The sequence below is a fragment of the Struthio camelus genome, chromosome 7, assembly GCF_040807025.1.
Source record: "Struthio camelus isolate bStrCam1 chromosome 7, bStrCam1.hap1, whole genome shotgun sequence".
NCBI lineage: Eukaryota > Metazoa > Chordata > Aves > Struthioniformes > Struthionidae > Struthio > Struthio camelus.
In genome coordinates this window covers 21,262,587-21,282,634 of record NC_090948.1, presented here as the reverse complement: position 1 = coordinate 21,282,634, position 20,048 = coordinate 21,262,587, and the positions used below count along the sequence as shown (strand labels likewise).

Below are 20,048 nucleotides of genomic sequence, written 5' to 3'. Positions count from 1 at the left end.
TATTGTCAGTAGCATATTGAGACAAAAAATAATCTGTCCTAATGAACTACAGGTTTGCTGTCCAAGAGATGTACAAAAAATTTTGAAAAAGCAGATAATTTACTTTGCAAAGAATATAAGTCTAGACAACACTTAGAGCACATGACTTAACTCATCTGTAAAAGAATGAAGCACTCTATATTGTGGTATAACAGATCAGAATTTGATCTAGTCTGGTCAGAAGGAAATGGTATTTCTTTTCCAAAGACCATGTCTGCAGCATACAAATGTGAAATTTGACTGAGGTAACTGGTTACTTCAAGTTCTCCTGTACTTACCTCACAAACCTAGCTTTGCAAACTGCATCAAAGACATAATATAACAGAAGAGGAAAATAAATAAATTGGAAAAAAAAATCCATCCCACCTTAGCAGTAGGGTTAATATACCTGTTACTAATCATCAAACTGTTTGCTTCTCTTGTAAGAAGCAAGAGAAGTAAACTTTTCCTTAGTTTTCAGTAGTTTTTTAGGCTGTAAATTATGTGGGGCAAGGACAGTCTCTATCACCTTCCTTAGGTACTTCCACAACATTCACAGTATTATAGAATCTTGTCCTTCCTACATTTATCCTCCACATACAGCCGAGGTAATGAAACACCATTACCTTCTGTTATAGATGAAGGAAAAGAGCACAGAACCTATGGACCAAATCCATCAAGCATTTGGGTGTTTTAACTTGCATGAAAATCAACTGGAGTTAGGTGCTAAAATACCTTTGCCTATCAGGGCATGATTGACTTGGCAGAAGCTCATACAAGAAAGGGAAAACAAAATCAAATTCCTTTTGTTCCCCTCAAATGAGTACCCTAACCAATAAACGATCTTTTCTCTTTTACATTATGTTTACAAAGCAACTAGCAAAATAGGACTCTGTCTTCAGCTGCTGCTGCTGTTATACAAAGCCCATCAATCCACTGACTTTGTGTGAAAAGTATACTTACATCAATAACTACCAATTCCAAACTTTTTCTTAAACTACTCTCAGAATAGTCAAACTGCAGTCAGAGGTATTCCCTCCGTACAGTCAGAGGATGTCAGTGTTACCTCAAAATCTCTGGGACCTTAAGCCCATCATATATTTACAGTTTCATAAACTTCACGGTTGTTTATGTATGAATTCACCATTAGAATGCATTAACAATTACTCAGTAATTTTCAAGAGCTGCATGTATTAGTTTCTGACATAGGACCCGATCCTACACTGGCAAAATGAATGGTAGTTTTACCATTGATTTAGGGGATGCCGTATTAGCATGCTGGGGCAAAAACGGAAAAGGCAGCTTTGAGTTATATAAACACCTGATGTTTTTAAAAAAAAAAATTACAGATTTTGCCAAAGGAAAGACAGAAGTGTAAAACAACAATCACATTTTAAAAAGATTTGCACAGTCTAAAACATCAAGAACACTTATTATTAGAAGTGCCTTTAAAAAAAAAGGGGGGAGGGGAATCACACCGATTTCCATCTTGCAATATTTCTTGCTATTACTTCTTTCTCATAAAGACATAGCCCAAAGAATCAAAAAGTTTTTTTGCACTTAGCTGTTCTAGAATTTCTACTCTCCGATTATCATCTCCTGATAAAACCATAGCACATAAAATAAAGATGATGCCAACTTTAAGTTCTCAAAAGGATATACAATCTTTAGAATAATCTCTATTACGGAAGCAGTAGGATTCCTAGACAGATATGAACCTCCAGAGCTTAATTCTACCTGGTACGTTCCCCATAGTCTGCAACTGTGTCCTGGAGTCTCAGCAACGGCCCGTCATAGAATATTGTAGACATCTCCACCCAAACACTTAAGACAAATCATCTCGAGTGATTTCAAATTAAAAGCTTGTGAAATATGTAACCTCTCCTAATTTTTGCAATTAATAGAGTATGTCTGCAATTAGCCTGACTTACAGAATGCTACACTGTTGTCATTAAAAGATGTTCTGTGAAAGTGCTGCTGTTATTATGGAGACTCAAGAGACCAATCCCTCCTAGAGGGCAAACAGTGGACTAGCAGAAAACAACAGCCATAAATCACATTGTCAGGTAGCACAGAGAATAGGAGTGAAACACAGGCACATGAAGGCCATTCACTGTAAACACACCACAGCAGAATCTTAAGTCAGGATTTACTGAACCTGTAATTAATTAAAACTTCCTTCAAGCTAAATCTTTAATAAACAAAGATTTGTGCTGACAATGAAGAAATATAACACAATTTTAACGACTTGCTCTGTAAGGTTTATTAACGTTCATTTTACTGTATTGGGTGCATTCTCACATTAGAGGTTACATTAGCTTTAGTTGTTGCAGCCTTGGAATAACTTTAAATCTTTTAAAATATGGTAATAAATTTAAAGCTAAACTGGATGCACACTGTTTTGATGTTGTGGCATTTCAGAATTTATGCTATTTTATCATTTTTTCTTTAGTTCACTATTCCTATTTGGTTAGTTTCACACATATTTTATTATTATTATTTTTTCCCTCAGGGAATAAACTTCAGTGCAATATTTCAGGGCATCATCTGCTAAACTGAAAACAAAACCCTGAGAATAAATTCAGCTTAACAGACAGATCCTACTAATGTCAAAAAGGTTAAACAGCAGTTGGCTAGCTTTGAAATTCTGAACTCTGATCTTTAAAGAGATGCCAATGAATAAAGGAACATGTAAGCAGAATAATTTTAATCTTGTGGTTTGGTTCAACAGAGTATGTCAGGCTTTTACAATTTCAAGAACAGAGTTCTCTCCTAACATTAGGAGAAATAAGTTGATTGGGTTGCATTGCCTTTCATGGTACACAGATGCACTGCGCAAAGTTGAGAAGATTTTTGACAAGTAACATTTCTTAAGGCTAAATGATTCATCAAAAGAATACGCCTTTAAGCTAATGTTTTCTTCCTGCTGAGTACCTAACTGTTGCTAGTTTTTCTTCTTTTGAAGCTACATACAGTTATTTTGAATGAAACCTGCAGAAATACGGTTTAATATATTCTTTTAGCAGCTGAAGTATCTTTTTTAAGAGAACTTGAACTCTTCTATAATACTATTAAAAATGGTAATATTCTTAAACAGAAACGTGTACATGAGTGAATGTCAAGAAATACACTAGTGATAACTATGATATTCTCTAAACATCAGATATCTATTTATAAAGCAAGTCTGAATCCTCCAAGATATCGGGTTATTTACACAACCATGTATCACTTGTCAATCAAAAATGCATTCTTCAGCAGTCTTTTCACTCTCTCATCAACAACCATTAAGCCCAGAGAGGCATAAATTCAATTTATAAAACCTCTTTACTATTTCCCCACCCCCAACAAAACAATTTAAATTGCACCATGAAGAGGCTTCAAAAGAACACATCACAATGTTTAATAATGTAAAAGTTGCAATAAATATATAGTAAGCGCTCTAACTCTTTTTAACAGGAATGTTATTTGTTGTGGCATGATACTAAGTTTGTCGGAGTTAGGTCCTTAAGACAGAAATACAGTCTTTGGCTAAAATACAGGTTCTATGTCCAGTTATACCAATCACGGTAACGTCTGTAGTTATTTTCTTTACACGTAGATTATGTACTCTACTGTGGGTCAGAAGGCTTTACTTCCTACCAAGTAGTGTGCGAAGTAATTCTTAAATAGATGGTGTTACAGATGCAACTCTCATGAAGCAACAGTCGCTTTTGAAGGCTGTATTTTGCATCCAGCATTTGACCAGAACAAAGGAATGTAAAGTTATGGCTTTGCAGATTGTATCTAATCACCACCAGAGAGAAGCATTAAGTTCAGTGACAGCTGTTCTGAAGATCAAGAAATTAAAAGTTCAGCAGTGACCTTAAAGATACAGCCTCCCTCCATATTTTGGATGTTGAACCCAGGTAACCAACATGCATGTTGCCTCCTAGATTCTATGGTTTATAAGCCCTCATGCGGAGTCAAAAATTTCAAAGCAACAAGACAAGTTGTTTGTACAGACAGTTTCTCTTCCCCCCACCCCCCCACTTGGAAGGCTTTTTCTCCATATCTGAGGTTCTATATCATAAATAAAACATCACTTATGGTATGCTATATTGGATTTAGTACTTTATTCTCTCTCATCCTTAGGGATCTCAGAGCACTTTGTAGTCACAAGTCTCTTTAAGCTAGATAAAAGTTTGTAACGTTCAACAGCACCACAGGGCACATTTAGCTACAAATGCTGCACCTTGTTCAAACTGAAAGCTGACTTCATGGAGGAGGACTACTACTTAAATCTGATTGTTCCTACTACTTCCAGCTTAAGGACATTTTTCATAAGAGAACCAAATGATCTTCTCTAACCACAAACTGGAAAAAAAAAAGTTTGATATTTTATGCAGAGGGTCTCAGAACTAGCTCCAAACTCTTGGAAACCTATCCAACTTGCTATTTTATTTTCCTTCCATCACCTAAAATACCAACCTGTCTTCCCTTGCGGAAAGCTGGAGACCTTTAACCTATTAATCATACTTTAAGGGCTGAAACTGGAACTTAATACCTATCTCCTATACTACCAAACTGTCTACCACTGTTACTTCAGCAAAGGAATGAAGTAGTCTGTCTTCTGAAGCATCACATATGCTAAAAACCTAGACTAATACTATAGCAGCAGAGGTATTATCTAAACAGGATGCTTCAATGACTCATCTGAAGCACGAGGACCAACCGGTGGCCAATTTCATGCTCATACTTCAGGGTGTTGTTTCATACTATTACTGTGGAAAACCCTAAAGCTGTTTGCAAAGAAAACCAAAATGGACTGGGAGAAGCAGGATATACTGAGGGAATTCTGGCCCAGCCTTTCATTTACCACACTGCTCAGAAGTCCTGTAGTGACATTAAAGAAATGGTTGGTGCTAGCTGATTCACATTAAAGAAATAACTTAGCTTCCACTGTGAATCACCAATCCAGAAAGGGATGTCTACCTCAACAACGGAACATGAAGGGAGGACACAGTCTCACACAAATTAGTATTAAGACTATATTTTTGCTTTTCTACTGTAGACTTGAGGCAGTACGAGGGATTCAAAGCTGTACATTTAATTGACGTAAAAGTAATTTAGTGTTCTTGAATGTTACCTGTAACTGCTCTTCTCTTATTTGAGCAAAGCTACAGAAACTGTTTTTTAAAACTTAGCCTTGAGTGTCACTGGTGTATAGTGCTTTTTCCATAAACATTTCTTCCATTTCAAAACCCTTCTCAGCCCACAGTTGCTCTGTGAATCCAGTCTGTATTTAAGTCACACATGAAATAATATAGGTGCAGTTTAGTTTTTCCTGTCTGAAAGCTGAGAGTTATTCAAAATTCTTCTGAGAAACAATTTAGGGTCAAATTTAGTAAGAAAAACAAATTCAGCGCTCTTCAAACAGGCAAAACTATTTATCAATAACAGACTGATAACTGAATAATGCACTGCAGGGACTTGTAATTGATACAGAGCCATATTCATGAGCGAGTAAAACAAATCTGGTTACATGCGAAGACAGAGTGCTCCATTGCAAATGAGAATGCAGACAACTGGCACTGCATGTAAAATTGAGTAATTTTATGCCTAATTTCCACTAGCAAGTATCTGTACTCCGATATTTGGTTCTCACCTTTGAAACTCAGATAACCAAGCAAGCAATAATACCAAAAATGGACAGCAGTTTAGAGCAGCACATGAAACGTTTTCTGAAGATGTCATGCCAGAGTGCTATTCCTTTACCAGTTCTGACAAAAGAATGCTGGTAGGAATAAAACCAGGAACAAGAATGTTTTTAAAACATAGGTGTCAGAATCAAAACACCCTGCTCTGTTCTTCCACATTTATTTTGTAAGCTAGAAGCTCAAGCTCAGTGTCACTAACTAAAATGAAGCGTAAGGCTTTGGTCAGTATTAATTTATGAGAAAACATGTAGTTCAGAAGATACATATTCTCCACTTTTCTCTGTGAAGGAATACGTTTACGGACAAGTCCAAAGAACTGAGAGGTAGGATTAATCATGTTAATTTAATCACTGACACTTGGGCCTTAGAAGAATTGCACCTTGGAAGGTGTAACTTGTAAAACAGAAAATATCTACCCATAAAGAATATAATTTTACCACTGTGATGGTACTGAAAGATTTATTATTTGCAGATATTTCAGGATTCCTGACAATGAGGCAATAATAAGTACTTAGAAACATCTCGCATAAGAGAGAAACCTAAATTTTATCAACTGGAACTCCAGTTGCTGCCCCTTGCTGCTGTGAAATAATGTCTGCCCAACAGGACATCTGTTATTACTCAACTGTTCTTTCTCCCTAGATCTCTTTCGTTAGTTTTAAGATTAACCCTTTTCTCCATAAATCTCTTGTGCCAGTTTTAAGATTAACCCTTTTTTTCGCTTAGAAATCATTTGTCCCTCATTCATAGGTCTGTACAGATCAAGTTACCCTACTGTGTTTTGACCATGAACACTCTGCTGTCCAGCAAGTACAGAATAAAACTTTCCTAAAAACCCATTAAGACCTTCACTCTTCAACATCTAGTTAATTTAAGTAACAATTACGTTCTTCTACCGATCCAGACCACTCTAATCTCTGCTAGCCCAGAGGCTGTTGTGACCTTTCTCACTCCAAAACAGTGAACAACATTAAGTTTCCAGATCCTTTTTGCTGTCAAGTTAGCTGTCAAGCACAAAACTCTTCTCATTTACACGATAACAAACCACAATACGCTAACAGAGTAACAGGCCAATCCTGAAATTGCCAGTTTAATTCCAAATAAGTCTGTGCCATATTGAGACAACAGGTGCACAGTGCCTTGGCTACTGGCCACATACAATTAATCTCTACTAAAGAGTAAATATATGTTCTTATGCAATCTATTGACAATTCTCTTATTTATTTCTTAAACTTATTGTCAGCCAGAGCATAAAGCCAGCGTGGCCTCTGGATGAGTATGATACTATTTGAACAGATACAAAGCAGTCTCCTCTAATGTCACGGATAATCAGAAGATGGAACCATCATAACAAGATTAGATCAGCACTAACATATTCATAAAAAGAGTGGAGGTTGAAAAGGAATTCTAGGTAAGAATAAAATTTGAAGTGACAAAATTTCTGTGTAAAAGTGGTATTTATGCTAGTAAATTAGTATCAAATTCCTTTCTTCCAAGTATATGGACATCTAGAATGACAAAGTATTTTTTAAATTTTTACATTTTTTTTTAAAACTGCTCTTTTTTATTTAAAAGGTAACTTGGGAAAAACACGCATGAGTTGAAGACCACATCAATAGCGACACTTTCGCTTAAAGCATCCTCTTTCAGCTATCAAAAGATGAAAAACAAGGGCAACACTGGAGAACTGAACCTATTTAAAGTGATCAACTGGTCAACTGGTATCCAACTTCTTTAAGCTGTTGAGAACAGGCTTGTGGGATGACAATGGGAAGATGAAGACCTGAAAACTTGACTATTCCTCTATTCCTGTATATGGAAATATTTGAGCTAGTCTGAGAAGTTCATTAACAAATACCCCAAAATAAGCATACATGATTTAATTTAGGAAGACACGCAAGCATGTTATTGAGGTCAATAGACTTTTAGGGCTTGAAGATATACCAAGTTAATTGAACAACAGGAAGCTATTAGCACATTAGAGTGTTCTATTCTTTTTTTGCCATGTACTGTAACTGTATTGATTATCTCACAATACATTTAATCAAGTGCAATTAAGCACCATACCATTGTAACATTATTACAAGAAACTCGATAAATATTTAAAGAGAAATTTAAAAATGATTTGGTGAATCCTGCAAATCTTTTTAAGCAACTGAAATACAAGGCCAAGGGAAAAAAGAAAAATCTAAGTTTTCCTTGCTGTGCTATTTCAAGCTAGCAGGGATTGAAGTTTCACAGAAGTCAGGGTTATCAATTTAAGAAAAGGAACAAAAACACACATAGCAAGACACTGGTCAAGCAAATAAAAAGGCAGAAAAGACATCACTTGGAGGAAAAAAAACAAAAAACAAAACAAAAAAGCACCCTCCCAAAACATAAAACAAAGACAAAACCAAAAATACTATCTTTAAAGGAAATGAGACTAGGTGACACCAACTGACATACTGATGAGTTGATGAGAACTTAGCACATCCGGGAATATTAAATGAATTAAATAGTAAATCAACGATATTCTGATGCACCAAAATGCAAGGAAAAAATTCACCAGTACTAGAAGTAGGTAGGCCAATAGGTTCTTAGGTTGATCAGTTGCAGCAAAAGCAGCTGACAATGACGCAGATTGTTCCCTAATTGTAAAGTAGGCAGTGGAATGATATGGAACATGCCTTTGAATGACAGCGAGGCGCTTACTGAATAGACTCTTCATGGAAAATTACAGTGAAGCTCTGCAAATTTATCAAAAGTATAGAAGGCTTTCCATATTGAATCCAGAGAATGGAGGATACTCAGCATCCTTCTGCTCTGAATATCTGTTTTGAACTATAGACTGCAGCCTTTTTTTCTTTTTTGCGTAGCATGCATATATGCGTGCTTAAGTTTTCACCGCACTGTAAAAATGACCAGAGGAAACTACATATTCTTAAATATTGACAAGGGCGGCCTTGTGGAAATTGAGACAGAGAAAAAAAGTTCACATTAAATTCAACATGAGGGGTTTTTTTTTCTTTTGGAAAATTTTCCAGTCTCTCTGAGAGCGATCAACCTTCAGACATATCTACCTTCAGCATGAACAATTTCACCAAAAACATTCAAGAAAGTTAACTAGCATTACATGAACACCACCTGAACTCCAAAGTAAAAATATATTCTCATTTTATGTTGGCTAGTGTACATACGTACATAGACTTTTCAAAGAAAAGAACATGTTAACATTAAAATCATTGTACATTTTGTGTTTCCATCATAAACTGAGGTATATTTAGCACTGCAGAGGCACCACAGGGAGCTTTAAATACACTAGATCACGTTCACAAGCAGTCTAGTCATGGTAGAATGGACTTCTGTACAAGCACAGCTCTCTGAATGAGAAATCTGCTACTATGTCTGATTTGTTCAGACAAATCAGAATGTAGACGTTTGTTCAGACTCTCTTCTACGCCACAACATAAGTATACTCCTTGCCATCTTTTTGTGCCGTTTCCTGACAAATTTATACATGCAGTCAATGTTTTATCCTTTTAAAACAATCAGGGAAAGAGCACAAGCGTGCACAGAAACACCTTCAGCAACAGAGGATACTTTTCGTTAGCCAACACACCAAAGAAGAGACAAGCTTTTGGAATATCAATCGTTACCTTTTTGTTGGTGTAAGAACCAGTTTCATGGAGAATGGCGACTCTAAATGGAGGCCACCAAGTATGAAATTCTTTTACCCACTGATGCATCACAGTAGCTGGACATACAATCACTGTTGGACCCAACCCCTGGTACCTAAAACAAAACATTCAAGAACAAAACTTCAATGTGAAATAAATACTCTATATTAAGTGGCCTATTAAAATAACCCAACACACTTAATAGTTCAAGTGGAATATGAGAACCTTGGAAATTGAGTGGTATTTTCTTTTTCTAAAAGTCTATTTTCTCAAAACAAGATGAAAGGAGCACAGCTATAAGAACATATCAAATGAAGAATTAATGTAGGCATCTATCAATATAAGCACATAAATAGAAAAACTTCAAACAATATGGCAAAAGGGAACTTCTTCCTGTGGTTCCTCCTGTGGTAATACAAATCAGGTTTGGGGTGACTGCTGTATCTTTAAGAGAAATGAAATCATTAACAATCATTTTATTACTTCCATTCCTAGAAAATGTGTAGATATAGTCTTGCAAATGGACTTCTTATTACATATGGATGTTTTGTTTTATGTTGGTAATACATTGTACTATTGTCATCTTAATTTGCAGGCAGCAAGATAAGACAGACTCTAAAGCAGCAGAACATATCTGCTGCTTTAGAACATCTCCGTATGTTCCATATCCATAGAAGCTGACATTAGAGCTGGGCTAAAACTTCACCATCTCCCAAGTCTTTTGTTCCTAATCAGATGATTCTCTCTGAGAATTACCGAGGAGATATTAGAAACAAAGCCTTTCTGTATGATACATTTAGTTCAGAACTACTCTTACAATTAAAAAAGAAAAATAAGATCTCTTGTACAATAGCCAAACAAGAAATATTACAGTTGGAAACAAACAGCAACAATTATATAAGAAATATGATCTGCAGGGAAAAATTAAAAGCTTGCTTGTTAACCCTTCAAATATATTCGTGGTTTAAAAATCAGAATAAAGTAAGTTTGTAAACAAAGGCAAGAGCTACAGCTGTCATGTACCAATCTGTGTTTTTACATCATGCAAAATGGTCATAGATAACTGTGTACATTTCAAGCGGCAATACATAAGCAATTCAAAAGATCACACTATACATTCAATACAACAAGCATGCAGCAATAAAAAAAAGTCATGAACAGCAGAAAGACTTCCTGATTTAAAAAAAAAAAAAACAAAACACCACTAGTAATGCTCTTCAGAAACTGATAATACTTAGAAATAACTTTGTTTATTAAAAGCTTATACAGCCGCAGACAACAACCTGGATGTTGCTTCTCTCTTTCATCATCAAAGAAGTGTTATATAAAAAACTTACATGGCCTAATTAAAGCTGATAAGAACTCCCAGTAATCCAAGGGGAGGTCTGCTTTGTCTTTCCTGATGAAAGGGCCGTTGGTCTGAAAGGTCATTTGCTTCTTCCAACTACCTCCACTTGTTGAACTAAAGACCGTTCTGCCTCCAGCAACCTCAACTTTTCTAATAAATGACCCTTCCTCTCCCTATATCTCTTGTTTCTCTTATATCCTTAGACTATCATGGCTGCAACACTTCTACTGATACCGCATATGACACCTGGCTTTCCCCAGCTATGCGACCATTATTTTAAAGTAGTTCATTAACTGTTAAAAGTGAAGAAATATATTAATACTCCCAGTAACAAAATTGTGCTCTACTTCAGGTAGTCTTCAAGCTGCTTCAAAAACAGAAAAATGCTGGAATTAAAAGTAGGTTACAAGAAAGTTTCTACTCACCTTATTTTGAAGCAAATAATACTTTGCAGAGAATTTCACTGATAAAGTTGTGTATTTTGAATGTTTACAAAAATCTATAGCGGCTCTATTGTCTTAATACCCAAGTGCCTCATTAGTATGATAATAGTCAGAATCTTGCAGAGCAATCAAAGTACCATTAAACTGAGGCGGCAAGAGACTATGGAAAAGGCTGCAGCGCCAGATTCATGCACCAATACACTAGCTACATCTACAAACAAGGTGATAAGATATGAGCTGAGCTGGAGGCATTTAGGCATTTTGACCACAACAACTGTCGCTCTTACCAGTTTCTACCTCTCAGCCAGACTACCAGAAGGTCTTCTGCTAACAAGACTACAGGGCTTTCAGACAGAAACCAGCTAGTGTTAGTGTCTTCTTAGTTCAGAACGCAGATGCAGAAAACGCTCGACCATGCAAGAATTAAGTCATTGATACCTTCTGCCTTATGAAACACAAGCAAAACCAGAATAAAAGAATTTTCCGAGAAAAAAAATTAAAATCTGTTTCTTCCCATGAAGTTACTATCATGGTGGACTTGCTAGTTACCTGAACAAGTCAAAAAACTGAAATAGAACATAGGATCTTATATTCAGAAAGAACCTTGCAACTTATATTTTGGCCTTTTGGAAGTTTTTTTGTAGTTTCACTGCAGTGTCTAAGGTCTTAAGCTGTAACTGTTTAGCAGTGTCTGGAGAGATGTTTCTGAAAGATTTCTATCAACTCAATGGAGCTCCAACAAGAGCAGAGAATATAGCTGCACAGAATAAGCTGTAGAGTAGCATCTCAAATCAGGCAGTTGCGTCAAAGAAATCAACTGGCCTGAGTGATGGAGGACAGAGTAGTAGTTTTGCACATAAAGACTACTGTAGGAACAAAACTGAAGTAGCTGGAGAATAAAATGCTTCCAAAAGACACCAATATTTTCTATTTAAAGCATTATTTTACATTTCATGGCTATAATGAGCATAATTTAAATGCACCTCTTTACAAAGCAAAGTAAAATTTATTTTTCATATACTGCTATTATATTTCCTGAATTGTATGTTGTAATTTACATCAGGAAAACAGGCCAACAGAACCAGAATGCATGCATCTGTAAATCCAACAACACCAACAAGTATCTTTTTTCATAATTTCATCTATGAAAAAGGAATTCTTACATATTGTTCAGTAACAAAGAAAGAGTATGAAAGATCCTCGGAAGAAAGGTCAGTCATTCTAACAGTTTTCAAAAGCAAGACAAGAAAAAAAGGCAGATAGGAATTCCTCTGTATAAGTTACTGCTCTTACGATTATTATTGGTTTTTTTTGGCTTTGATTGCAAATCAGCTTGCTACTTCCTGTAAAGCATTCACCTGGTGTCTTGCCAGAACAAGTATTTTAATGTAAAATTTAATAAATGGAACTAAAGGTATCATATCTAATTTAAAATTCCATATTGTGTAAACTATTGATATTAATGTAATTGAGTTTGTAAACAATCCATTTGTGGAAGCTAACCTTAGACACTGTATTGACCCAAAATATCTAGTGCGGCTCATCTGCAAAATGAAGCATCAATGCCTGGAATTCATTAAAAGTGTTACATGTTTAATTTTTCCTGCCCTACAGCTCCATTGTCTCGTAAAATTTTTCCTTTGATGTCCCCCACTAAAAGAATTAAAGGAATATTGTAATTGAAATGTCATTAATAATTCACAGGGCCCTCCTCCACCAGCAATACATCTGATGAAATATTAATTGAGCTCCACAGACTGACAGTCTGCAGAGGAGCACTTGCCTGTAATTTGAACCACGAGTCCTGATCTTGCTGTAGCTCAGACCTGCCAAGAAGGCAATTATCTGGATGGTCTTGCCCAATCCCATCTCATCTCCCAGAATTCCTCCTGCCTGCTGGCAGTGCAATTCCCAGAGCCACCTAACACCTGTCTGCTGGTACCTAAAACAAGGAAAGAGAAGAAGGCAAATGTTTGATAATACAGATCATAACAGAAAGTACTCATGAATTAATCATTTGGCAAGGTTCTTATACTAGTTACTGTAACATGCTGGATGTGTGTTTTACATGAGTGCTGTATTTACTAGGTCATACATTTTTGATGCACTTAGACATTACATGTGACATTCACTTTTTATGCAATGCTAAAATATTTCTAATTAAACTGATAGTCATGGTAATTAGAGGGTATTTTATTTCATGTATATTTTAAGTGTTAAAAGTAGCTTGGGAAGCTACTCTAACAAAGCATTATCATTTCAGACAAGGATCTAATGTAAGGATCTAATAAATGTTATTATTTGGAATGTGTACCTTAAACTGAAGGAAAAGTGAAGATTTCTGTGGGGTAGGGACTTAACACTCCACTGTGAAAACAGAGCTCATCTGTCAAAGCATGCTTTTTTTGTTTTTAAACAAATTAATAACATTAATCTCTTTCAATAAAGAAAAAAGCCAAAAAGACAAAAACGTTCTGGAAGGCAAAACAACAAAACCTATTCTAGTGAATCGGGGGCTACAAAGCATTACTGTGTGAGAAAATCAGGGTAGCTACAATTTCCAGTGAAAGACTGGGAATAGTATTCTATTAAGCAACGATGTAAAATTCATTCCAGTTAGAAGAAGTTGATTAGAAAACAATAATTTATGATGACAAGACAAAAAGGTGCAGATAGGGTGCTGGACTGAGAATCATTTTAGGATATGCTTTTTTATAATGATACGAAACAGTGACAGCAGTAGGAATACCACCCATTTCAAAAAGATGCAGTTTAAATTGAAAACAGAACAAAAGGAAAAGAAGTAACAGTAGATCTAAAGAATAATATCAAAGATAATTAAAGTGTTGCAGCATCTGTGCGTCCTGTAACTTAGAGAAAGAACAATGTCACTGCTTGTATTTCCTTGATGGCATGCATTCCTGGAGTGGAGAACATGGAAACATAGCTTTCTATGAGATAAAAATTGTTCATTTTAGGACTTTCTCTTGCATGCGTTTCAAAATTCTGTTTCATTCTTTGAACAAAGAATATTTAGGAACAGTGACAGCTAACGACACTAGTGTCCACAAAGTACCATTAAAATCAATTTATGATGTGAGCTGTCTGAGTTTAGATAAATGTTGACACAGAAAAAAAGGGACTGAGTAGTTAGAAAATGATGATCAAAGAATGCATCTAATGGCTCAGACATTATCACATAATATGCTGGTACCTCAAATGTATTATACAGGAAGCCCTTAAAACAGACCAACAAAAACTCCCCTCCCCTTTTATTAGGGTGGAATTCACCTTTAAAATGAAAGAATCTAAAAACAATTACGAAATGTTTTGCAGGATTAGCTTTGATTGGGATAAGATGCTTCTGTTGCTATATTTTTCTGAAGGTCAGAACGTTTTCCAATGGAAATATTAAAGAATTGGAGAAAATCTTAATTCCAATCAGAAGCTGCTCCCCTAGACTAATACAGCACACACCCTCAAAAAACAATCACTCAAAATTCCATGATATTATCTTGCATTACTTCTTAGGATTATATCCAGTGTTTGATAGCTACTTGCATTTATAAGCATCTCTCTCCCTCTCCCCAGAAAGTTTCACAATAGAAGATAAAATTTGAGAGAAATTCTGCTCTAAGGATATCTAAAAATGGGAAAAAAAAGCAAGTACTTTCACCAAACGCATTCAGATGAATAAAACAGAAAGAGCGTATTAGTAACTACTACTAACTATAATAGGTCTAAATAAGCACATCAGTAGGTGATAATTTACTAGAAAAAGCTTTGAAACCTGTAACTAAAAATATTCAGAACTGATTTTTAAGATGGAAGGAGAATAGCAAAAGTCATGCTACTTCTATAAAACGGTGTGTTTAAAGAAAAAAAAAGAAGGAAATGAAAGTGTCAACCATTTTTGGTTAAAAATGCTTCCTTTTCCTAAGTCAGTCTGGTGCTCTAGCATAAAACTGCAGAAGCTTTCCAAACAAGCGTGAACAGTAATCAAGACTTTTATAACTTTCATACTTCAAGAGTTCTGAATGCTATTCATCATTAAGGAAATAAAGCATCCATCTGCAGCATCTCTCTATTATCTATGCAGGAAATATGCTCTATATAAGATTTCAAGACTATTTAAATATAGGGCTTTAATTAACTACATAGATTTTTATTCTCCCTTTTCTGGATGCAATACTAAAGCACATTCACAAAGCTGGGTAGATGATTTCAACTCTCAAATCCTCCTAATACAAGAATACTGTATGTCAGTCCAGAGACGAGTATCCTAGAACATATCAAACAAAACCAGAAACGTAATTTTAGAGAATGTCTTGTAAATACAGTTCCAAAGCTCTGGGCAAACATTTACATGGCTCTACACAATTTTTGATGCTGTTATGCTTCACCTTTTCTGAAGACTGATAGCGTTTGCACCCATTGTGCCAGAGTAGTTTTTACACAAAATTCCACCCTAAAATGATCTTACTGAAATGTACCTCCTAAATAAAGAGCCTTGCTGGTTGCACAGCTTTCTTTTTTAAATATATATTTTCTATTATGCACAGGAAGGATTGAAGTGATTCCACACAAAGTACGTTTTCAAATTCTTCCTGTTATAAGCATCCCCCAAAATGAAGATAGAGTACATTTTTCTCAAGGACAGAGTTATTAGTTCAATTGACTTCAAAAATAAACACAGAAAAATATTAGCTTGTTTTTATGGTGCTTTCTTGTACCAATTCTTTGTATAATCATCTAGGCTTGCAATAACTGCAACTATAAAAAAGCTTAAAAAGTCAAAAATCAGCCCAAGTCACTTTTTTTTTTTTAATGGTTATACAAGGAGATAATCAAGGCTAATTTCTTAATCTAGTGCTTTTTTTTTGTATCAATTTTATGTTTTTTTCACTCCCAAAATACTGTCTAATAAAAACGCTGCTTGGTGTTCCAATTAGCTATGTTTGGACTGTATTTTACAAGAGTAACCATGCTACGGTTCATACCTTAAGGTTCACTGCTGTAGCTAGCAGAGTTTAGTTTGACTGTCACTAAGACAAAACTGCATTTCAGTTGTATCAAGGAAATCAACTACTGAGAGCAAGTAATGAAGAAAGGCGATTTCTTGTTTATGTACAACTTCTCTTAGGCTAGGTGCAGACAGGGTAAGGCAAAGCTAGCAAATCAGCCTTGCTCACTAAGTTTAGTTTTGTTCCACAGTAGCACCAGTGGTATTAGCTTAGTACATCTTGCTGAATGTTTTTCAGAGCAGACAAACATACAAGGAAGAAACACATCATCCACTTTAACAGGCTCACCAGAAAAAAAGAACTTTATAACCTTTATCTCTAGAAGCGCATGCTAACTTTGGAATTCAATTCAATTCAACAGTGCAGAAAGATCACAGTATAGTGATGCACACCTCCTTGTGTCAATATACTTCCATCTTTTGTACAAAACTTGGTCAGAACTCAAAGTTTAATGCCTATTGACTCTGAGTCTTCCTACACTGGAGATTTCAGCATTTAACTTACAAGTCAGACAAATCATTCAACTCGATTGATCTTTCTAACCACTTAGGAAGTTTTGCCAGCTGACTCTTGCTTGCAGGGATACCCTTCATTAGTGAGGCTGATATCTCTAAGATTAATTTTTAGTCGTCTCCCTCATTTCAATTCCCTTTGGATTGCTCAGACCGTGCATCCGTTCTCAGAATGATTGTTTCTGCAGTACCTTTGCATAAACAACTGTAGACCACATATTGGCTGTGTAGGGTCCTGGCAACCAAGTCGTTAATTCAATTCCATTTCAGAGCTAGTGCTTTGCTTCTGAAGAATTACAGGACAACAGCAATAATTTTGTTGAGGTTAAGACTAAGTGGCCCTGTTGAAAGGGATACCATGCATGCCTGCTAGAAACCATGGCTACTTTCAACACTAATTGTAAGGTTTTAGAAACCTAGCTAGCTAGCTTTTTGAAAGAGAAGATGGCTTTCCTGCTGTATGAAATGCTGCCAACAAAAATGAATTCAAGCCAATGACGCATCAAAGTTAGAGAGAGATTATGTAGTAAGCTAACTTCTCAGCTGCTAACTTGTTTGAACTGTATTTTGTAAATAGCTTACTGAGATGAAGGCGAGTTGCTTGAAAGTGTCCCCGAACACCACTGTCTCAAAAAAATGAAACAGACAGCAGTCCTGTCCAAATCTGTGATACACTATTAAATAATGAAAGAATGAATTGTGTAGCAGTTGTCCATCTATTACAGGGAATAAGAATGCACTCTGTTTTTGAACATTTTGCCCAGTGCAATTTAAATGAAAAGATATTTTATAAAACAACTTTTCAGAAAAAAAGTGGTCCATATTTTTGCTGGCAGAAAATTTCACTCACTCTATCCAGTCACAGAAACACCTACATTACTTATTTTTGTTTAGCACAGCTTGCCATCTCCTCATTTTCAAATTAAAGTTATTCTCTCTCCACTCCACACCCGAATTAAAAAAACAAAAAACCAAAAAAACTTATCAACCAAAAAAGCATTTACCGAAACAGAAAAGAACAGCTTCTCAATCCTTAGCTTAGCTAACACATATTCACAATATTTTCACAGCCAGTTATTAACTGCATTTTTATATAGCTGCATTTAACTTTTAATTTCATTAAGTTCTTTTTGTGCTTGCAATAAACACGTTTCTTTGAGGTTTGTTCCTGTAGCTTATTTTTATATAAATAATCCTATCTAAATCTAAATGATCATTCCCTGAATAGAAGTTGTAGCAAAGGGTATCTGGAAATCATCACCACTGTTACTACTAATATTATTGTTAATAGCATATAGCAGTGTCTGCATAACATTAAAATAAAGCATACAATACATACTTAAAAAGCTTTTTGAAGAGAAATCCCGGTACTTTGAAACCCTCTTCAAATTCAGTATCACTTTCATCAGAAAGTTCCTCAGCCATGTGATGTTCTTTGTCCTTCAGACCTTCTTTTTGCCACCTCCTGGAGTGACACAAGGAGTCAACATTCAATTGTTGCAATTAAAAGATTCTACATGAAAACTAAACTGAATCTTACACCAAGCAGAAAACAACAAATAAATATATGCTGGGAAGATGGCATGCACTTAAATAGTAATACGCTAAGGAGAGTTATAATTACATGCTTAAAAGATCAACAAGCTGAAAAGCACATGCACTAATGACTATTTTGTTATAAGCTCTCACAGTTTTATAGCTAGTTACAATTTTCTACAGACAGAAATACTAATACAATGGAATCAAAGGTTAACATCATTAAAAGAAACTGGACATCTTAAATTCCTAAACCTGCATTAAAATCAGTAAGACTTGGAATTCCAAAGTAAAAACAATTTTCATGAATTTAACCAAATACTTAAATACTTTCCTTCCTCTAGAGAAATGTTACAGTAACGTATAACCTATATAGAGGGCTCACCCGGCAACATCACTGTCTTTGGGGTGATGTCCTCTAAAGCTGTTAAGCAGCCATTGTTAGGACAGTGCGCATTCCAAGCTTTTGAAATCACACAGTGATTTCAGGTATGCAGCCTAATTGCTGTATTTAGAATTGAGGCAGTCTGTAGAATTACCTTTTTTCTCCCTTTCAGAAAAAGTACCAGAGGACTGTCAACATCCAAGGAAATTATGGTCTCATTTTTGTTTTAGTGAAATAAAACCATCTACCTGCAATAGCAAACTATACACTTATTGCCAGCTGGAGGAACAATCCAAATAAGTACGAAACAAACAGCACTTCGTGAACAATTTGCGTTTTGCTGAAATGCTCCCATAGAAGTGCCATCCACCGTAGCCAAGCTGAATTTATATAATCTGACAAAATTCCTATGTAAACAACTGCTAAAAGTATAGAAAAAAAGGAAAATTCACCCTCATGCCACTGCTCTGGGTGCAGCACAAAGGCAGTAGGGGCAGTCTCTTTTTGCACAAAAGCAGCCATATTTAATCTAATAAAAGGCTGCCATACTTGTAAGGACTAAATGATTTGGGCACCTCCTTACAGACATTGTAGACATATTTATTTTCCTACCAAAATCCTTTTCTCTTCCCAATGAACAATCTCTCCTTCCCCAAACATGCCAGTAAACCAAGTAGGCACTGTTCTCCAAGCCACTGTACGCATTATTAGTTGAATACATATTCCTTACTCATAATTAAAGATGCTAACTTGAATGATGCTTGGAAGGAGGAGACCTAAGAGTCTACAGGCATCCAAAATACATGGATAGTGAAATTTTGTGAAAATGCCATAAGTAGTAGTAGGATGAAAAGAAGAAGGAAAAAAATTAGGCTAAGAACTAAGATAAGCCTCCTAGCACTGAAATTTACTGTAGTGTTACCAAAAAAAACCCTCCCAGGTGAGATGCTGCAAAACTCAGTTGTCTAATCATTCAACTCTGCATTGAAGAAACAGCTAGAGAATACACTCTAAAACAATCCTGCAGTGACTGGATGGAGGAGGATTTAATAGGCTGCAACAGCGCGCGCGCGCGCGCGTGTGTGTGTATACATAAACACATATACATATATAATATGTGTATATATATATGTGTGTATGTGTGTGTGTGTGTGTGTGTGTGTATTTTTTTTTCCAGTATACCTTCAGTTCCTGAATGACAATCCTTACAGGTGAATGAATAAACCTGTCTTCCCCTTGGTAATACTCCACCTCTCCAGTTTACCCACTATGCAAACTGCTCCCTGTTGGCTGGACAGCCATAGTTGCAAAAAAACCTGCAGGATAATTGATTAACAGGGCTCTAAAAAAATCCATCTTGTGGGAAAAAGAACGATTTATGAGCTATTTTAAAAAAAAGTGAGGAAATTTACATATTTTTGAAGTTA

The 20,048-nt window shown here is 35.7% G+C and overlaps 1 protein-coding gene across 8 annotated transcripts in view; it reads right to left on the bottom strand.

Annotated features, from left to right (window-relative positions):
• Window positions 1-20,048, bottom strand: part of ERCC6 (ERCC excision repair 6, chromatin remodeling factor) — a 54,733-nt gene that overhangs the window by 16,997 nt on the left and 17,688 nt on the right. For all 8 annotated transcript variants that reach the window (XM_068950137.1, XM_068950140.1, XM_068950138.1 and 5 more), the window contains 3 exons: window positions 18,040-18,165; window positions 12,948-13,106; window positions 9,353-9,488 (listed from right to left, as the gene is read on the bottom strand). In XM_068950137.1, the coding sequence (XP_068806238.1) occupies window positions 9,353-9,488; window positions 12,948-13,106; window positions 18,040-18,165 (421 nt within the window). The remainder of the gene's footprint in view (window positions 1-9,352; window positions 9,489-12,947; window positions 13,107-18,039; window positions 18,166-20,048) is intronic.